Source organism: Aedes aegypti, chromosome 2 (genome assembly GCF_002204515.2).
Source record: "Aedes aegypti strain LVP_AGWG chromosome 2, AaegL5.0 Primary Assembly, whole genome shotgun sequence".
NCBI classification, from domain to species: domain Eukaryota; kingdom Metazoa; phylum Arthropoda; class Insecta; order Diptera; family Culicidae; genus Aedes; species Aedes aegypti.
The window spans coordinates 472,402,777-472,423,741 of NC_035108.1; the positions used below are offsets into that span (position 1 = coordinate 472,402,777).

Below are 20,965 nucleotides of genomic sequence, written 5' to 3' on the forward strand. Positions count from 1 at the left end.
GAAGTAAGAATAACACTTTGCCTTTCGAATGCGGCTTAAAGAGTTTTAATTGGACGTGTAATCACAGAGATATGGACAGAACACTTTTGTATGTTTTTGAGGAGGTGAACCCAAACTTTTGCACGGGAGTGTATATCCTGATGTGTATAACTAGGGTTTAGTAATAAAGGTTAGATTTGACGTTAGTATCTAGAGTGTCTTCATCAAAGCTTCCTTCCACGAAATAACGCCATAACTGTCTACTCAATTTTAAGAGATGTCTTTCCTAAGCTAGTTCTGCAAACGAGATTTCAAATTTGGCAATTTAGAGCACAGACAATTCAGGAACACATAATGTTTGTGTGTGCACAACACACGAAAATATTAACCTAATATTACATAGTTTGAAAAGAATCAATTTATCAAAGGATATTAAAATGTTAACTGGTAGTCTTTTGTGTGAAAATACAACATCAAATTGCTATCTACGATATTGTTCGGATTGTCCAGATTCTTCATCATTGGAAAATACTTTATTCGCTGAGTTTGAAGAAAATTATATTGATCAGTTATCATTTGAGCAATGGGTGACCACGGATAGGTGTGACCTAGAAACTATTGTAAAACCTGTAGATGAGTTTGTGTCATTTTTTTGCTTGAAATTAGAAAGTTTAATTCCTCACGACTTTATTAAAACAGAGCAATCCCAGCTAAAAAATAATTTTAACCGAGATTCGGCAGCTTCTGAAACTGAAATCTCGGTTAGTTCTACATTTTACCCGTATCTCGGCAATATTGTAAACCGAGCACCAACGTTAACAACGTTTTCACCGAACTCAGTTGGCTCTGCTGATATATCGGTTTCCATCTAAGTTTACCGAGATTCTCAGTATTTTGTTTTACCATCTGCCATCTTGTTTTCATTTACATTCGGAAAAGTGCATCGGTTTTGTGTATACGTAGAAAAGTAGTGAAAATATCGTGGAAAAGTTTCTACAATTAACCAAGTGCCTGAAATTACAAGTCTGGAGGAAGTTAGATTGTACGAACTCTTCTGTAAGTATGCTCAATGTTGTTGTTTTTTATGTACTTTAGTATACAATGTCGTTCGTTTTCTGCCGTGAAGTAATTATGGAATAATTAGTCGAATTTTAAGGACATTTCAATAATTATTTTCAATTATGATTTATGGGCAGCCCAAAGTTAGCATTGCCTAAAAACACAAATGTAAACTAAATAAATTAAGAATATATTCTGCGGCCAAAAGTGCCTAGATTGTTGTTCATTTTTACTGAGATTTCAGTTTGTGAGATGCCGAGATTCTCAGTTTAACACGGTAGCTAAATTTTTTTCACAAAAACCGAGTTAAAAAAATAAAATATTCCAAAACATAACCAACCAACTTAAGTGTGCAAACTAGACTGTTTCAACAAGAAAATTTAAAAGTTATTTGTCCAAGATAACAGATGCTTAATGGCAATATGATCAACCATATCAACTTTCTACAACTTATTTTTGATGATTTATAGATTTATAGCTTGAAGATGTTCTTTCAAAATAATTTTCCCGGTGACCATCTCAAATTCCCGGTTTTTCCCGTCTTTTTCCCGATGGATTCAAATTCCCGTCTTTTTCCCGCTTTTCCCATTTTTCCCGGTTCGGTGGCCACCATGCAGTGGGGACGTAATGCCAGGAAGAAGAAGAAATTGAACTTTTATGAATTGAACAAAATTTTTCAAATATAGTACAGGGTGTCCATTCAAAATCAGTTTTCCAATTCCCGGATTTTTCCCGGACGTCCAATAAATTAAAAAAAGGATAACAATCCTGCGGATGGTTGTCCTGTGACTTGCATAAAATGTGAACAAATTAGGAGGACTTGATCAACTTATTTATGAATTATTTTTAATTAAATGTATAGAACACTATAAGCTTAAAACGATTTGAATTTCGAAAGAGTTTTGGACAAAGACATTTAAAATATTTGTTGAAATATCTGAAAGACCGTCCCTCTCCTAGCATTCATAGGAAGTTCAGAAAGATTTTGGAATTATATAAACACATCTCAGTGTATCTAACTTCCACAATAGAGCAAAGTTCAATAGCCAAGTCATTTAACTTTTAAGAATGCCTTCGGAAATGCGTTAGACATGAACCAGGGCTAGTTCCTGGAGAAATTCTTGATCTAGTAGAATTCATGTTGGATTCAAGGACATACTTTTTAACGACTAAAATTACTTAAAAAAAAAAAAAAAAACCACAAACATTAGTTTGAACAATTGAAGTTCAGACACAAAACATAGTCTTCATAATCAAGATTATTAGCAGGACTACACATTATAAAAAAAATTAAAAATGAAATTACCTTCAATAATTCGAAATATGTCTGAACAGTTAGTTGCTTTAAACGAATACAAATAACTTTACCGAATTACAGAGGATATTAAACACCATTCAGGGGCAGAGTGTGCCAATAAAAAATTTGATAAATCTTGTACGGTGCGCATAAAAGCTAGGTCGCAGAGCTAGGCATACGCAACAACTTTTAATTTCCAATCATTAGAGAAAATCTTTTGGAAATTCAAAATGCATCAACTCTGAAGAAATAAATTCTGACAAAGTTCTTCCATTAAAACTGTTTACATGCTTGAGTTGTGAAACACATTTCTGGAGAATTTTTTGTATGGGGATTTCAGGAAGAGTTCTGGAGTAAGTTTACGATGATAAAGGATGATTATTGAGCAGAAAAATTGCAGATAAATTCTTAAACGTTCTTGTGGAATTTCCGGCATAATCGAGAATTTAAAACAGAAGAGGAAAAATACCAGTAAACATATATTAAAACATAACCCTCACCCGCTCACAAGCTAGCCTTATCCAAGCCTATTTGGTTTTCGATGAACTGGAGAAAAACTGAATGAGATGATTATTGGGTTAAAATTTTGGCTATAATAATTCAAGATTGATTTAGACGTATTATAATAATCTAGACTAGATATTTTTCAATACTTGAAGTATTCAAAACAACCGTATTATTAATGCCTCTACAAGCAGCTTCAACTTTTTAGCATAGAAAAATAGTCAAACCGCTATAACTTTTTTGTTTCTCAATATGTTTGCAAGATCAATTATTAAAATCGACACAGATTTCAAGAGCAGAAGAATTTTTTTAACTTGTGAAAAAATGATGCAAAAATATTGAAAAACAAAAAGGTTATCGCGATGTGAATTTTCCTTTTTGTAAAAAAATGAAGCTGCTAGTAAAGCATCAAGCACTAATTATTAACACTTATTTCAAACCGATTTCAAAACAATTAGCCAATGCAACCATGTGTGTCTAAACAATGACTATTTTTATTCGAAAGAGTATTTGGAACAGAAATAGTCGTTCGGAATCCTAGAGACAAAAGGCTTGATCCGCGAATGAATGCCTGGCGGATTTGTTGAAATTTCTTGTACAAATTTTGAATATTTTTTTTTTTAATATATTACTGATCTAGTTTCTTGGTAAATTATTATAGGAATAATTTCTTAACAAGTTTCTTAAAAATATGATAATTGTTGGTTGACATTTCAGAATTGTTTCAGGCTTCTTTGTTGAGTTGCTTCCAAAAGGTAGACCAAAGACCCCTTTAGGCTATTCTTCCTAGATTTCTCCAGAAATCCATCTAAATAAACTCAGTTGGTCTGTCAGAAATTAGGCTGACATTTTAAAACTTTATCAGAACTTCGTTGTCAAATTCCAGATATTCTATCAAAAATACCTGTGTACTATTTACCTTTCCAGGCACTTTGATATATTGATAAAAAAATGTTTTCATTAGAATAGTAAAAACCAGTAAAACATCACTATTATGTTGTTTGAGTTTATGAAGCGTATCTATAAATGAATATCGTTGATTTATCATTCAATCACAAAAATAGTAACTTTGGTGATCATTTTTACGAAAAAAAAAGAATTTAATGACTTTTTGTTGCAAAGTGACTCGCTACCAGGCCTGAAGCCTACCAACCCTGCATAAATCCATACAAAATCTCGTCAGGGGCACCACATAAAACTGTGTCATAGTCAAACTAGTACCTAATCCAGAAAAGGCTTAATCAAGAATCAGTTTCATAAATAATCCCAGAAATCCGCCAAACGGAACTTTTCATGAATCTGTCCAGGATAGCAGAAGATCTCTCAAGAAATAAGCCATGTATTTTTTCACTTAGCTTTTTATTAATAACTGCGAATCTACTAGAAAATTTCAAGCAGAATCATTCAAGGATCTTTTCTAGAATCCACTTAAAGCCTTATTTGCAATTTACTAATAATAATTTTAGTGATCTTTCAGAAAGATCTTTCAAGAAACTGGTCAATTATCGATTCGATTCCCGTTAGGATCCCAGCAAAGATTTCATTAAAAATTTGCCATGAATTTGAATAGAAATCAAACGAAAATTTCGCCAAGAACCTAGTCATGAATCACTAACTACCCTACTAGAAATATTTAATAGATCTTAATTGTTAACTAGGGTAGAAGTACCAATTATGGCTATAGCACCAATTATGGCAATAGTGGGAACAAAAAGAGATTTTTCTTATTGTTTCACTAGAATATAACGGCTAATGTTCACAACAATGATAAAACTATTTGTTTTTGATGGTAACTAAACCTTGATAAGAACATTCGTGCAATAAGCTTCGAAAAATGAACATTTGAAAATTTTGCCTCACATTTATGTCACCTTCTTAGCAGTTTGCTAAGGGACACCCGTTACGAAATGTATGTTTTCATCCGAAAAAAACTGCTTCAACCGATGAATGTATGATGCCTAGTGAGAACAAATGAATAAATGTAGCTGGTGTGCAATCAAATCTTCTGTTTTAGTTTGGAAATCGTGTTATTTCCACTATGTCGATAACTGGTACAAAGAGTGTATGAGAGCCCAATTATGGCAATACTCTGGAGGCGGTTTGTTTACATTTTTTGATCAGTGAAATAAAAGAAGTAAAGCTATTTCACGGGTTACTTCCACGACGAGATGGTTTGGTAAGGCATTATCTTCGTGTTTTGTACTCAATTACTAAGATTTTTCAATCACACTTTCGAAAACGTTCGCAAGCGGAAGATGCTAATTTCATGGTAGAGAAGGGTTTTGAGTGACACTCGATTTTTGAATTTTCCCTCTTTTTTCGTTAAAATTAGGCACTGAAAAGGTAATGTGAGATCATAAATGCTGTTTTGTATCATAATTTACATTTACACTACATTTCGACTCATTTTCGAAAATTAATTTTCTCCCATGAACCCATTGCAATAAATTAATTTAAAATCTATTTAACTCAAAATTTTTGGAAAGTTTTATGAGCTATCACTTCATTACATATTTGCATTGCATTATCATTCGCTCTGGATGGCGTTTGAAGTAATTTCGTGCAAATATTCGATAGTCCATAATTGGTACACTTTTATGTCGAATGTTAGGAACGCTATTGCCATAATTGGTACAAAGACAACGCTTTTTAAAATCAATTTTTAGCAGTTTAAAGTCAATTTAGTACTAAAACTGTTTTAATCAATAGATTCGCAAGGCTTTAAACTAGTAATTGACACCAACAAGTCATGCCTACGTTTTAGAAACACGGTTAAAACTTGATTTTTATCATTAATGTTGACATATTGCATCCATAATTGGTACATCTACCCTATCTTTCTACCAAACCACTAAAAGATAGTGATAGTGAGAGTACGAGTGCATCTTCTGGGAAAAATTTCGCCCACAGTGCTTGAAATTTAAAGAAACCGGTAGTCATACGTTTAAAATACATATTTTCCCGGGGTGTTCTTCAAGTTCCCGGGTATTTTTCCCGGTTTTCCCGGATTTCCCGGATGGATGGACACCCTGATAGTATGAAATTATAAATATGCAGAACAAGGAAACAAATAATGATTTTGACGGCTGTGAAATTTTTGCGTCCCGAAAAACCGAATTTAGAGAATGCAAACTTCAAACTTTGAGCGCTATTTTCTCAATGCCTACTATACCATTTAATTCCACTAGAATAAGACACTGAAGACGGCCTTACAGTTGAAGTCGAAATACGCGTATCAGTCATAGGATACACACTCTAGTGGAATTAAATGGTATAGTATAAAATTCGGTTTATCATCTTTTTGTGATCTATTTTTTCCTCGCCTGTAGAACCTTTTAACCACTGCTTCCATTATTTAGGAATATTGTGGTAAGGCCCATATTTTATTTAATTCTCATCAAATATGCTTTCACATCGAAAAACAAATATCATTGACATTCTTTGATCAAACAATGCTCCGCAGTTACAGAGTAATTGAGAAATGAAGTTTACCTACCTTTTTAAGATGATAGCTACTTGGGCAGTGACCGGACATCAGACCAGTTATTACCTCAAAATTTCCTTTATTAAGATTCAGTATAGCCCGGTTCAGGGCCGACAAAGCTCGAAGCTGCATCCTGTCTTGCTAGATTTCGTTTCTCTCAATACCACAATGGCCAGACACCCCGTACAATGTAACTTCGTTCCTACTGGCCAATCGCATTCCCACACTAACTTTGATCGACATGTAAATTCCTCTAGAGCATTCAAAGCTGCTTGACTATCGTTACTAGCGTAGCAGCCGTACTTTGTTATTTTTCATAACAGATCAATCCAAACTAGCACTCCATCCAGTACAGAGGTTTCTCAATAAAGCTAGTTGTAATTTTATTCAGTTTTTCGTGTCCTCACTTAAAACCGAGTCCCCAATACAAACTTTCCATGAACCACGATGGCCACATCGTCTGCGTATCCAATTACCTCAAAACATTGATCTTTTAGATTTTTAAGGAGTTCGTCTACTACAAGAGACCACAGTAAGGGCGATAACACTCTTCCTTGAGGACGTCCCTTAGTAGATCCCTTAGTAGTAGTAGTAGTAGCAGAAATTGTCTGATTGTTGAATATAGCCATAACCCATTCGATAATACTTTTATCCAAGCTCCTTGCTTCCATGGCTGAACTCATAGACCTAAAGGATGCATTATCTAATGCTCCTTCTTTGTCATTGACAGGCAAGTTGATATTTACAGAGATTCTTATTCTTTTTTCTTTTTACAGAGAGATATTTTCATTGAAGTTGATGAAGCCATCAATTATTTTTTTTCATTGACTTTCAAAGAATAGAAAAGGCTTATAGGTCTAAAGGCTTTAACCCTCTAATACCTAAATTTTTATTTTCGATATAAATATTATTTTTCGTTATCTAAAATCGTTCTAAACACGTTTTGGGCAATGATTTATTTTTATTTGCAAATTTATGAATTTTGGTTTTTGATTTTTATAATTTTTATTTTTGAACATCCCTATCATTTCCAATTCTTTTTTTTTTGAAGCCTCTCCTGACTTTTTGGCAATAATAAAAATTCAAATTTTTACCGTACTTTAGAAAATATTTAATTTTTATTATTTTTTTTTTCTGGAGTCTATTATGTTTTCCGTGTAACTAACGGAAAAACAGTTTTAAAATTATTCCAATACCATCATGCTATTCTTCTGTGATAGGTTGATTGTAGAAAAATATTAAATATACATTTTTTTATATTATACGTTAAATTAACCCCAGGCATTTGTAGATTATATAAAAATACAATTTTTCAAATATACAAACAAGTTTCAAAAGTCATAAAAAACTTGTTATGAGCCAAAATTTGAGCCAAAAATAAAACCATTTTGATTTCCGAATGCCGTTACGCCGAGATAAGAGAGATAAGTCAGGAAAATTTGCATCACCAAGAGACCACCGGATGAATTTTCAGGTAAAACGGATTGTTAGTTGTCAGATCAAAATAATTTCTATTACTTAGAAGATCACAATAGCCGCTGTGAAACATGACTAAAAACAATAGCCTTTGATTAAAAGAAGGAAAAACACTGATAAATGTGTAAGCCATTAGATACAGTAGTAAATGACCAAATGTTATTTCGGCCTAACGATCCTTTTGGCCTTATGGCCTAACAACCTCCACCCAACCAGATAATTTTATATAGCGTTTTCCGCGATGCAATTTGACGTGGGGCTCCTTTTATGTTCAATTTTGCTATCACAACATTTAAAACTACCAAACATCTCTCATTTCGCATTATGACTGTCTGGAGAGATGTTTTTGATTATAGTAAAAAAACTGTACAATAAAATGCTGTAGCAAAAGTTGTTGGTTTCACTGCCCAGAGTGAAGTTTTTAATCGATGAGACCGCCACTCGATTCGATTCAGCAGTCCTTCAAATCAAGCATATGATCTAACCGTTAAGCAACTCGTTTTGTCATGGAATTTGTGGAATAATGTTCGAGCCTATTCGCCTCTCCTAATGGAGAACCTGGCTACGCCCCAATGTTGGCAATGGAATATTAAAAAATGACCTTCATATCATTCGGAGAAATTAACGAAAATACAGTTGTACAGTTTCGGACAATACATTTGCAACTTTTTCGATTTTCCATACAATGTACTTTTAGATCTCAATGTAAATTAAATTTTCACAGCAGCTCATACATAGCTTGAATTTCAACATATATTGTTTCACCGTTTTTACTTCTACGAGTTTAAAGGAACTAATATTTCAACTAAAGTGATTAAAAAAAAATACAGAATAAAAATAAATATATATAAAGCCATACCCAGTGAACCACGTATCGTATAAGGATGTGCGCCAAAAATCTCATATTCATACGTAAAAAATCAGAATCGCACAATATGTCAAATCAAAACGAATAAATGTTAACACAAATTGTATATAATTCTCCACTACGATTCATTGTCGACAAACTTTGTTGACAACAAACCATGCCGTAAATAGTATAATCTAGAATCGCATCAAATTGTATAAACTGACAGATCATATATCAATGCAGATAAGCATTAAATGAAATCGCAATAACTTAGCAAAATTTGCCACCCGAGGTCGGTATCTTCTGGCGGTGGGCTTCAAAGAACAACAAAGCGTGTGTGCTGTATAGCAAACTCCCTTTCATGTTGGCAAATAATCACACTAAATTCATGTAGCGGTCTATGGTGTAGTGGTATGGTACAGGTTTAGGGATCCAAAGGTCCGGTGTTCGAGTCTCACTGGAAACTTTTTTTTTTTAATTTTTATCGGAATTTTGTGGCATCGTATTGCTGACTATGGAAAGTCTGAAAAAGTCGTGCGAAGTGCGTATATGGCCTCCACTTTGGTGTGTATATAGCGTTTTCATGCATTTTATACGAGTGATTTGATTCATATACAGTGGGATTCCGTTTTTGGCAACAAAGTTGAAATTTTCAGTTGCCAAAAACGGAACCGTGCCAAAATCGGAACCCATATTTCAAATTTTATTTTTCAACTATTGGTTTTGAAAGCATCATTACAATGTTAATACATCATTTTTATGGAATCATAAGACGTTGAGACTTCGAAAAGGCTCACTTCGAAGCATTTTCCCAAAGGGTTATACTATGCTATGAATCTATAGCTCCGTAATATTAAATCTGGCAAACGATTTTCTGGTCGCGTTTTTACGCCTCAACGTCAACAATTTTTTTAGAAGTTTTATGCATAATTTTTGTATAAAAGGGCCTTGTAAAACCAATAATCGCATAAGTGACTTTTATTGAAGAACTGGACATTTTCTTAAAACTATGAGAGAAAAAATGTTTTCTTTTAAAGACGTATTTGCGAATCAAAAGCGCTGGGTATTGCAAAACGGCATGACCTTTTTTATAATTAAATGAACATTTAAAATCAGTTTAACTTTTGGACTTTAGCGTAAAATTTGAAAAATTCGGTAAGTTTGGAATTGCTCCTTCAATTTATGTTTCTTATAAAGTAAAGCATTTTATAATGATTGGTTAACTGTATCAAAAGGGCAAACATGAGCATGAGAAGATGCATAAATATCTTGTAATTGTGTAGAATTTAATTTTTACTTGAAATAATTTTTAATTCAGCTTGATATATGTTTTACACCTGCCTTATGAAATCAACTGAAATTTACAGGATCCTGTTATGAAACCTCAGGAACCTTATAGGAATCTTCAGGTTCTCATAAGAAATCTACAGAAAAAAACGCTTGAGCTCTGAAGCATCTTGCCAAGCATCCGTAGGATCTCGCATAGAGTTCTCAGGATCTTGCTAAGGATTTTGCTATGAGTTAACATCTTAGAATTCCGCTGCGATGTTGCCGAAAATTCTCAAGTCTCCGATGAAAAAAAATAAAAGTTTATTATTATTAGGCTACCACTAGCACACCTCAAATTCCGCTGGAAACCTTTTCAAAATCCTCAAGCTTTCGCCGGAAATATTAAAAATACTACTAGAAATTCACATTATCCCGCTTAAAATTTACAGGACGCCCTAGAGTTTATTAAGAATCGCCAGCTTTTGGACATAATACTCCATAACCAGTTATACACTCTAAAGATCCCTCAAGAAGCTCTCAGTGTCCACTTGGAATCTGCAGATATCCTCATGAATTCGTTAAAATTTCTGAAAAGTCCCACAAGAACGAAGAATCCCTTAAGGGATCTCCAGGTTACAGTTAGGAAACTCATAGACTCAGCTCGTAAGGAACATTTTGATGATGTTGAGACCCGTATCCTTGATTAACAATCTTGTACAGGATCGTCTCTTAACAAATCTAACGCCTTATAGAGTCTATAAAAAAGAGAGAACGTAGCTTTAAATAGTTGACGCAGAAAGATCAATATACACACCAATACCACAGACAAAAAGTGAAAATACTCTCAGTCGTATTTATCGCAGCTTGAATGGTATTATTGAAAATAAATTGTAATTTGGACTGTATTCGCATTTGTCATGTTATTAAATGAAATTTAAAAAAAAGTTATAATACACGACATTTTGCTGTACATATTTGTATCTATTATTGCGGTGTGTTTTTACATACGCAATGTATATAAATCCATAATAATAAAGACAGCGAGACAAAATTTATGATTGTAACTCTGTGTAAGTCATAGATTTTTTGTTGCTCTTATGTCGGTGCTGGTGCTTTTTCGAACAAGCTGTTCCAAATTTGAAGATCAGTGTTTTTTTATTGTATCACCTACTGGCAGACTCAAGTGGGCTGGTCACTCAATATGAATGCCTATGAAAAGAGATTGGTCTTAAGTTGAAATACTGGTGGAGATTATTGGTGTCATGAAACGTTGCCTATGTATGACCAATGACCATTCTGAAGTAAATAAGCGGGTACGCGAGTCCTTAGTAGTTGGTGAGATTTGGGGAAACATCGACGAAAAAGGAGATCTGGAATGTAATCGGTGTGGAGTTGACATGCTATTCAAGTGACAAAAGCAACAGACACGATAATATTTACAAAAATTTACAAATTTTAAAGGAATTGAAAAATGTTGCCAAAAACGGATCCATTTTGTTGCCAAAATCGGGGGGTGCCAAAATCGGAGCATGCCAAAAACGGAGCATGCCAAAAACGGAATCCCACTGTATAATGATGTATAGCAAAAAATATACCAACCGAAATGTTGACTGGGTAGAATCCCTTCTATAAGCCTAACCTAACCTAACCTTTATTTGAGATAAAAATAAATAACCTTATTTTTTTTTGGTAATTTTCAATATTCTCCATTTTTTATAGTAGGGTAGGTGTACCAGTTATGGCCATAGTGGTTCCATATTTCGCCATACGTGTTAACTTGAATTTCTTCACATTCGGAAAAGTTTTGTGTGTTTTAGCAGCAAGATAAAGGATGTATCTAGATGTTAAAACATTCAAAAATATAAAAAATATAAAAGTTATCGAAATTTCACATATGGCCAAATAGGGAACCGCTATGGCCATAACTGGTACACTTTCCCTATAGTTTTTTTATAGTAACAGAAGTTACGCTCTCAGATGATTATTTTCTCATTTACTCCTTTTGTTTATATTTAACAAAAATGTTATACTAAACCAGTTAACCAATAATGTGTTAAGAAGCTATAGTGGAGTATTTGTTTTCCATCCGATAATCCAAATGAGGCAGCCCAAACCGTTAATTTCAAGCCGGTTTGGCCATAAAAATTGCACGAATATATTTTTTATTATATGTACTTCGGTCGTTATCATGTGTCGTTCGGCGACAGCGAAATGATCAAACCAGACCGTGTACTAGTTGGACTCCCGTCCCAAGTGCGTACATCCAACTGTTTCAGTTGGTGTGGGTTTATAATTCTTTTTCGTTCACTTCTCACATGTTACCCTGTCTCTCTCTCTCTCACTCGACAACATCCATCATTCTGACACGAATCGCTTGTTTGGTTGTTTTTGTTCAGGAAGTTTAACTTCCGGATGTGATCAGATTATGATTATTACTGCTATTACTGTGACCAACAGGCGGCTCCATTCGGTGCCAGTTTAACGGGTTGCAAAATTATATTGGACAGGCGTTTTTTTTCTGGGGACCGCACTTCGAACTCTTCCTTGGTTGGCCATGGATATTTTTTGAGATGAGTAATGAGCCTTATATCGAAGCCACCCAAGAACCTGGAATCTAAGCAGCTCACAACACAATTGCGTATGTCCCAGGCGTAAGCTAATTATGAGCCAATCAACAATGTCCAGGCCACTTCTGAAACATCTCTTAAATTTGGCCGGTTTCGTCAGCGACCACTTCTCGGATTGAGCGTTGATTGATAGGCGGCATGTAATAATTGTCGTTGACGCCAAGTAAAATTGACCACAAACGATGGATGGTTTGTCATTTCCATTGCATATCATCTGATATTACAACACTGTCATTTGTTTGTCAACGTCATACACTTCAAATAATTACAGCATTGATAGCTGAGCAATTGTGTCTCTATCAGATGAAAGTGAGTAGCATTCACTGTTCAAAATTACGGTGATGGGTGCGAATTATTGACGAGTACAGCAAATCACTTCAATGCAACCTTTGCAGTGGTTCAGTTTAATGAAATATTTAAATAGAACTGCGAAAAGCTACATTTTTTTTATTGGTTCAGCGATTTACTAACCGAATTCTGTTATGAATGAAAAAAGTGTCGATTCTGCCATTCCAGGGTACAATGACCTCCGAAGCTGGACGGCAATGTGCTATCGGTGTCTTATTTCTGATTCCGATCAAAGCAACCTGAGCGATGTCACACCGTTGCTTGGGACACAACTTCCAATTAATGCAACAGGTATAGACCACTGCAGCAGCTCAACTCAAGGACGTTCTCAAATCGGCATGCTTGGATATAGTTTGTTTTTGAGGTTTTTAATTATTGTTAGCTAGAGCGATCAAAGCAACCTCAAAACATCCGCCGGTTTCGAGGTTGTGCAAAATCAAATTTGTTTTCAGACCCGCTCAGTCATCTCCGCAAACAACTCATTGTTTCGCTGTTTTGCTGTACCGGTTGTGTGATACGCGCTCTTGCACTGCGAGCCGCCAGCAGTATGCACAGTACGAACGGCACCACAAGTAAGGAATTAAAAACCTGCCAAAAAATCCCCGGCTTTTGTCACGGAAATTCCATTGTCACTTTTTGTGACCTTTCCACGCTTTTCAAATGGTGTTTTAAACAGCGACGGTGACAAATGATTACTAGAATGAACTTCGACGGTCATTAACGTTTTTAGACGCTTCTGGGGGCTTGAATACTTTGACAGAAGTGGTTGTAGTTATTCGGTTTTGTTTCTTCGATCAAGAAAACTTTGCTCGTGTTCCCGAGAATAAATGCATACGATGTAACACGAATATACAAATGCAAAAAATGCTATTTGTTAAAAAAATATATAAGTAAGCTCTTTCTTTCCCACGACTTAAATCGACTATTTTTATACAAAAATGATGTACATCAGAGAAGTGCTTGAATAAATTACTTCAATTTGGCTAATTTTATTAAAATAAATTTGAAATTATCTAATTATTGTTATAGTCAGTGCTGGGAGTGGTAATAGTAGTAGGCTTGAATTTCGCGAAAATCACGTGGCTCTCCCAGTACAGTAGTTCAAAAACATGAATCTCATCAAGACGCCTTTGTTGGGTACATGAGATTTCTAAATCATTAGTGTCATTGAAGGCTCTAAATGCGGGAAATGAAGCTGGAATAGAACATTTTTCTACAGTAATTTTGGGTTGCCCTTAGCAACGGATGTTTTGCTATTTTCAATGCTTTTTGCCTACAGCAGCGATGGGCGTGATTTTCACTGGCTTCGCTGACTGTGATTTGCCTTGCTTGGCTACTGTAGAGTGAATTTCAGAATTTTTCAAAATAAAGTCAACTTTCTCTTATTCTATACTCCGTATCTCGATATCGAGCTGGATAACGGTAGTAAAAGTTGGTTTTCATGGCTACCTCTATGATCCATTGGATCGCTTATGCACAGACAGGGTGTCTACTCATTTACAGAAATGAAATTCCCTGAGATTTCCAGGTTTTTCCAGGTTAAAAAAAACAATTCCAGGTTCTAGAAATTGGGGCCCAGATAGCCGTAGCGGTAAACGCGCAGCTATTCAGCATGACCATGATGAGGGTCGTGTGTTCGAATCCCGTGGGTTACATCGATTCTGTTTTTGCATGGCTTTTTTCACACGGGTGCAAAAAAGTTTCCATACATTTTTTTTTCGCCAAGACCTTATTTTTGCATGAAACGTCGAGATGTTTCTGAAACGAAGAAATTCTTAGTACAAAGGTTGTAAGTGTCATTATTGGAACTGCTGGCCGATATCTTGAAAAAATCTTCTAATCATTATTGCAAGAATGTTTTAAACCACCTTATAAGTATTAATATTGTTAGTAGATTTTTCCTTTACAAAAATAGAGTAATTTTTGAAAAAAATCCCACTACAAATACAAGAGATGTCTTTAGAGGAGCTCTTGAAGGATTATTAATGGCTTTATTTATGATTTTTCGTCTTCAGCGCGATAGTCTCTTAAAATGTATAAAAAATCTTTCACAACTATTTTAAAAAAGGAACAAAAAAAATCTGGCGGATTTGCTCTAGCATCTCTGAGGAGATTCTTCTGGAATTCATGGAGTAAATCATCGTGTTCTTGAAGCATTTCTCGGAAAATCCCAGTAAAATTTCGTCTTATTGGAATCCCTGGACACATTTTCAGGGAAGTCCATGGATATATTTCATTGATAAATTTTCGTGAAACTCAAGACAGCTTTATGGTTTTACTAAAACTCTAGATATACTTTTGCAAAGTGATAATAATGAGATAAATAATATAACAAATGGCCTCCAGTAGTAGGTCACAATTTCCTTCTGGCTTACAGCCAAAGATTATTCTAGAAATTCCACCAGCAATTTATAAAAGTCTATAAAATATCGAACTATCAAAAACAATTAGCCAACAATGTATTTTTTTCATTGGCGATACTTTCAACCTGAAGCTAATTCATTTCGGTAATCAAAATTATTACGAAACGAGCTCCCCAAATATTCATAATATCAGACATATCCGTGCCTCGTCATTTATGAGTGATTTTTACGAGTAGATAGTTTCGTCAAATAAAGATTTATATGTTAATGATAACCAGACTGATCGGAAACAACCAACATGTATTCTACTTCTTCTTTTCTGGCATGAGATAGGCTCGAAAGAAAATTAAATGCGAAATACTTTTTCATACAATCTCCGTAAAATGCAAGAAATTGTAGTTTGGTCCAGCCGTTCATTGCATAAGATCGATTCACATCGATTTGACCAACAACAAATTGTTGTACAACATCCCGAGGAGGATGTATTACAGCACAATTAGCACAATTAGGTATTTTACAGCAGTTCGGGTATTGACCACCCAACTAACAATTTAGAGTCACAAATAAATATGCATGTTGAATTATTGTTTAATAATGGTAATGACAGCTTGAACAAAAATGTTGCCCAAGAGCTGAGCAGATACTCATTGAACACAAACTTAGATCAATGCACCTCGATTTGGGTATTCTAATTGGAATAAAATGTTGTTTGAAACAATAAAAAATACCCTGATGCTGTATATGTCAGCTATTGGAGACTGCTTGAAGAATTGAATCAACAACACCTTATCCAGCTAGTAATCGTTGAAAATTACAAGGTATGGAAGACCTTAATTTGATAACTACCGAAAAGCTAAATATTACATATAATTTGCAATTGGATTAGATGGACAAATTGATGTGAAGATTTGCGAAAAAGTTACACGTCTTCTCAGTAAGAATCGAACTCACGACTCCCTGATCTCTAGTTAGGGCGCGTTATCCCTACGCCATGAGAGGACTCATGAGCGCAGAAATTAACCTGAATTCGATTTCAGCTAAATAATCACGTGGTCCTTTTTCGCAAACTGCCGTTAGCCGTAAACCACGATTCATAATTAAAAACAAGTACTTAATTTGATGTTCTACAGTAATTTTCTTTTGATCGGAATGAACAGCTTGCACTAAACATTTCCTAACGCTGACCGTCTCCGATTCATAAACATCTGCATCGTGCACTATGCACTTCATTTGAGTAGAACTTTTATGATTCCTCGAAGTCTTTTTTATTACGAAAGGTTTGTGCCTTAAACCCCATTTACAATCACCTAAACAATAATCTTACGGAGGTGATTCGCTTGAACTTCAGCAATAAATCATCACTTCTCCGCAATTGCATGCATCGGAACAAAAGGTACACGAAGTCGAAAGTGTAAAGGTAGCCTACTCTTGTTTGGTTGTGGAACTGAATTCGAATGAAATTTGATGAAACAAATCAATATTAAAACAGAAACCCTAGGAGTGATTCCTGAAGTAAAAATGACTTGAAAATCAACCTCAATTTAGTAAAAAAAAGCTTCTAATACACAAAATGAGCTCAGGATGAGGATTTAACCCAAGGAAAATGTGAAAAAATGTCCTAAAGAAAAACTTGTGAAAGAAAACTTCATCAGGAAATTACTTACAAAATGCCCATGTAGGTGATGCTGGACGCCTCCTTGCCCTAGCTGCTGATGCTGGGTGGACAGAATGACATGCCGCAGGGTGCCGCTTTCGTCGACGATTTGTTGCATGACATGGCCCGGCGGAACCTGCACCGGCATTGCCATCGGAGGAGTACCATTCTGTGACACCATCGGCACTGTGACGGGACCTGCAAAAGAAATAGCAAAAAAAAAAACAATACAAGTTAGTATAATTTAACCTTTGAACGGCGAGAGCACAAACAGATTCCAGTTGAAATTCTGGGAATTTTTTCTTATCACTTAGTTGCACTATCAGTGTTGATACATCGGCCGGACCGCTCATGATCACGAGCCATTCAGAAAAATCCCATTCATGTTATTATTGTATAGTTCTCAGAGTTGGTAGCGACTGAATGGCTAAAAAATAGGAACTTTGGAGACCACATGCCTGAAACAAGAAAGCAAACAGAAACTAAAAAAAAACCTGACGAACTAGAAGAGACCAGGGAATACTCTAATTACGTAATAAGTAATAAGTAATTACGACTTGTGCTGTAAAAATCATCATTCTGCAACTTGTTATGTAAACTACTATTCTCATATCCAAACTCCCAGTGTTTTATTGTGGCAGTGCAGAGGACTCCTCGACTTCCATGAAGTAATTTTTTTTGTTGCTTTATTAACGTGAATTTTAACACATATGGCTAGTTACATTTTCTTTCCATCCCCAAATTGACCTGCATTCGAACGGAGCTGGTACCGTTATCGTTTGTTATAATAATGATAGTACAAGTACTTGCACGATGCTACTGATCCCGAGTAGCTTATGTTGATTCCCTGTGTAAGCACATCTGTTCTTGCAATAATGTAGTCACGGTGCCCCGACAGACCGTTATTATGCAAAAAAATGTCCATCAAATCTGAGCACAGGGCTCGATTCCTGAGGTCATTCTGCACCTCTGGGCCAATTTTTAAAAAAATCCTTAGGAGGAATCTCGAGAAATCTCGATTTGAAGTTTTTGTCCATATTATACAAAAATTCAATAACATTGAAAAAACCTACGAAAACGCTCAATAAGTTAGCCAAACTGTTCTCAACTACTATATAACTGTTATCGTTTTTATAATTACAAATATTTATTACTGGCTTAACTTACCAGAGTGGCTTAAGTATGTTTTTACATGGCGTAAACCAGTAAGCTTCGTTTAATATAATGAAATCAAAGCAATAAATTTAAATATACTATTGATGTTACGTTCGATAAACGAGAAACATTCTATGCTGAATATAATTAATTACCAGCTTATTTTCCGACTTTCACACTAAGTGACCAGCCCACCAAAGTCTGCCGTATTTATTTTGCTTAATACAATTTTCTTCTTTGTTCATCTGGTACTACTCTTGATGTTTATATCTAGTTTTCCACCGAGTATTGCCCTCAGCATTTTACCTAAAAATATCCTGTTCAACATTCTCAGCCTCAACAGGATTATAACTACACGGGAAACATGATTGTCATATGTCACAAGTGTTCGAAGATAAACAAAGTCTTTAACAATTTCAAACAAATCCCCATTAAGTACTACTTAAGTATCAACTTCACTAGGACTTCCACTCTATATACCTGCAACCATTCACTTCGTTTTATTTTTTCGGGATTTATCGTCAATCTGTTTATTGATTTCTAGGTCGCGTTCGGCTCAGTTACAAAAATCTAGCTGTTGCAGGTAGTATCAAAGACTTCAAAATGAGACTTAAAGCTGTTTAAGCTGACAAATACAATCAAGTGTAAGGATTGTAGACGAGGAGCCTTTTTTGTAAAATTACATGGAATGAAAAAAGAAGAGTTTTCGAATTTACTGTTCAATATTGCGTTTTGTCGCTTATACTCAGGGTAGACAATCGTTCCCGTCAAATGGAAAAAGTCGACGACGAAACTAAAAGAAGTGTTGTCAACGTCACTCAACCAGCGTCGGATGACGATTTGCCGCAGAGATCCAGTCACATAGGCTCGACGTCATGACGAAAAAATACGATTCCTTCGTTATGGTAGTAGTTTTTAGCAAAAATAAAACAAACACAAAACAAAACGCGTCTGGAATCGAACAAACGATCTCTAAATCGTCAAATCCACGCGCTCACCAACATAACTATTGTAGAATCATGAGAAGAGCGGGTTCACTTGCAAATACAAGCAATTATGTGATGGCATTCGTTGTTTGGTGCGTAGCAACCGAATATACAATAAACGCTTTCTTCATGTATGTAAGGGTAGCAAGCGTAATGAAGAAACATTTCTCGCATAGCTTATGATCTCGCCCTAAAAGGGGGCTTTCTGAGGATTTGAATGGATTTACTCGTTTTTATCAACTCTATGGTGAAGAAACGATCATTATCTACCTGCAGGGTTTCACTATTTTAAAGATGGACTACGAAGACAAGCTTGTAATGTCATTTACTTTACCCAAACGTATATGGTCGCATATAGAGAAAAAAACAGGTTCAGATGTGTTGGTACTGAGGCATTTATTGATGGAGATGTAATTAAAGTTGTTGAAGAGCAATATAACATGTGTGACGTATGATAATAATGTTTTCTGTGTAGTAAGAACACGTGTTCTAGCTGCGAATATATCCTTCCATGGATTACGTAACCAGCTTAGGGACCCGCAACTTGCAAATGGAGACGACATTTCTACATAGTTGCTTGATAAATGCTTATCTGACTTCAAAGATCCATTATTTCGTTAACAACTTCGCCAAAACACCTCGCAATCCTTTATCGTGCAACACTGAAAAGTGTTTCGAAAACTAAAGCAGTTTTTTAATAATAATGTAAAGAGAGCAACGATCAATGCAAGCTTGCCTAAATGAAACACCATTGTCAATTTGCCCTGTATAAAACGCTTATTCTTGGCTCTCTTAGCACATTTATTTGATGACAGGAGCGAAAACTATTGAGCGAATGAAATAGGCAAACTTCAGTGAGCTGGTCATTTAGTGCGAATGCCGGAAAAGCTGTAAATATTTCTAATTATAACAACTGTAACAATGTTATACTAGTTGAGAACAGTTTGGCTAACTTTTTGAGCGTTTTTGTAGTTTTTTTTTTCAATTTTAATATGGATAATATTGCAATTTTCAGTTAAAAATTTCAAATCGAGATTTCTCGAAATTCCTCCTAGAGATTTTTTTTAAAATTGGTCCAGAGATGCAGAATGACCCCAGGAATCGAGCCCTGTGCTCAGATTTGATGGACAATTTTTTTGCATAATAACGGTCTGTCGGGGCACCGTGGTAGTAGTAACTGCTCATGCTCATGTAGAAGAAAACTAATAACGAAGCCTTTGATAGTGCTACGTTTGATACAAGAATCAGAAAAAAAAACCATAACAGCGTGGATTAGAATGATTTACAAAAAAAAATCTCGGTCGATAACTGTGTAAGTGCTCAGAAGAACACTAAGCTGAGAAACAGGCTCTGTTCCAGTGGGGACGTAATGCCAAAAAGAAGAAGACACTATATAAAGACTTGCACTGAAATAGCGACAAAATCTCTAAAGCCCTGAATTCCTTTAATGAATGTTATAGTTTCTTAATTAACGAACAATCCAGAAATAATAAGCAATCACAGACCATGTCGCAACATGGTTTTCCTGCGCAACTAATCAGACTAGCACGTGACACGCTGGATGATGTCATTGCCAATTGTTACTGTAGCCGGAATGAAACAGATTGCAGTTCGAGATTGCACACGGAGCAGTTGTTAGCAGTTTGAAACCTGTTCGGAATCGGATTCAATTGGATTTGGATGTTCAATCAGATGTGAGCACAAAGTGGTGATGAAAGATATATGAGTTATTCAATATTGATTGCTGATTCGAATCGTGTTTTTGCGCATTTGCCGAAATAGTATGCCACCCTATAATCATCCATTGTAGTCATCCATCATCATCATCATCATTGCGTCGCGATTCGAATACTTGGTATTCAAGTGAACGGAACTCGGCCTTCGTTGAGGAAGTTCGCCGTAACAACCCAACTT

At 35.3% G+C, this 20,965-nt stretch overlaps 1 protein-coding gene across 5 annotated transcripts in view; it reads right to left on the bottom strand.

The window, feature by feature from the left end:
• The window catches only part of LOC5567339 (fibronectin type-III domain-containing protein 3a), a 241,878-nt gene that overhangs the window by 31,275 nt on the left and 189,638 nt on the right, over positions 1–20,965 (bottom strand). For all 5 annotated transcript variants that reach the window (XM_021848353.1, XM_021848356.1, XM_021848354.1 and 2 more), the window contains exon 3: positions 16,921–17,108. In XM_021848353.1, coding sequence (XP_021704045.1) covers positions 16,921–17,108 — 188 coding nt within the window. The remainder of the gene's footprint in view (positions 1–16,920; positions 17,109–20,965) is intronic.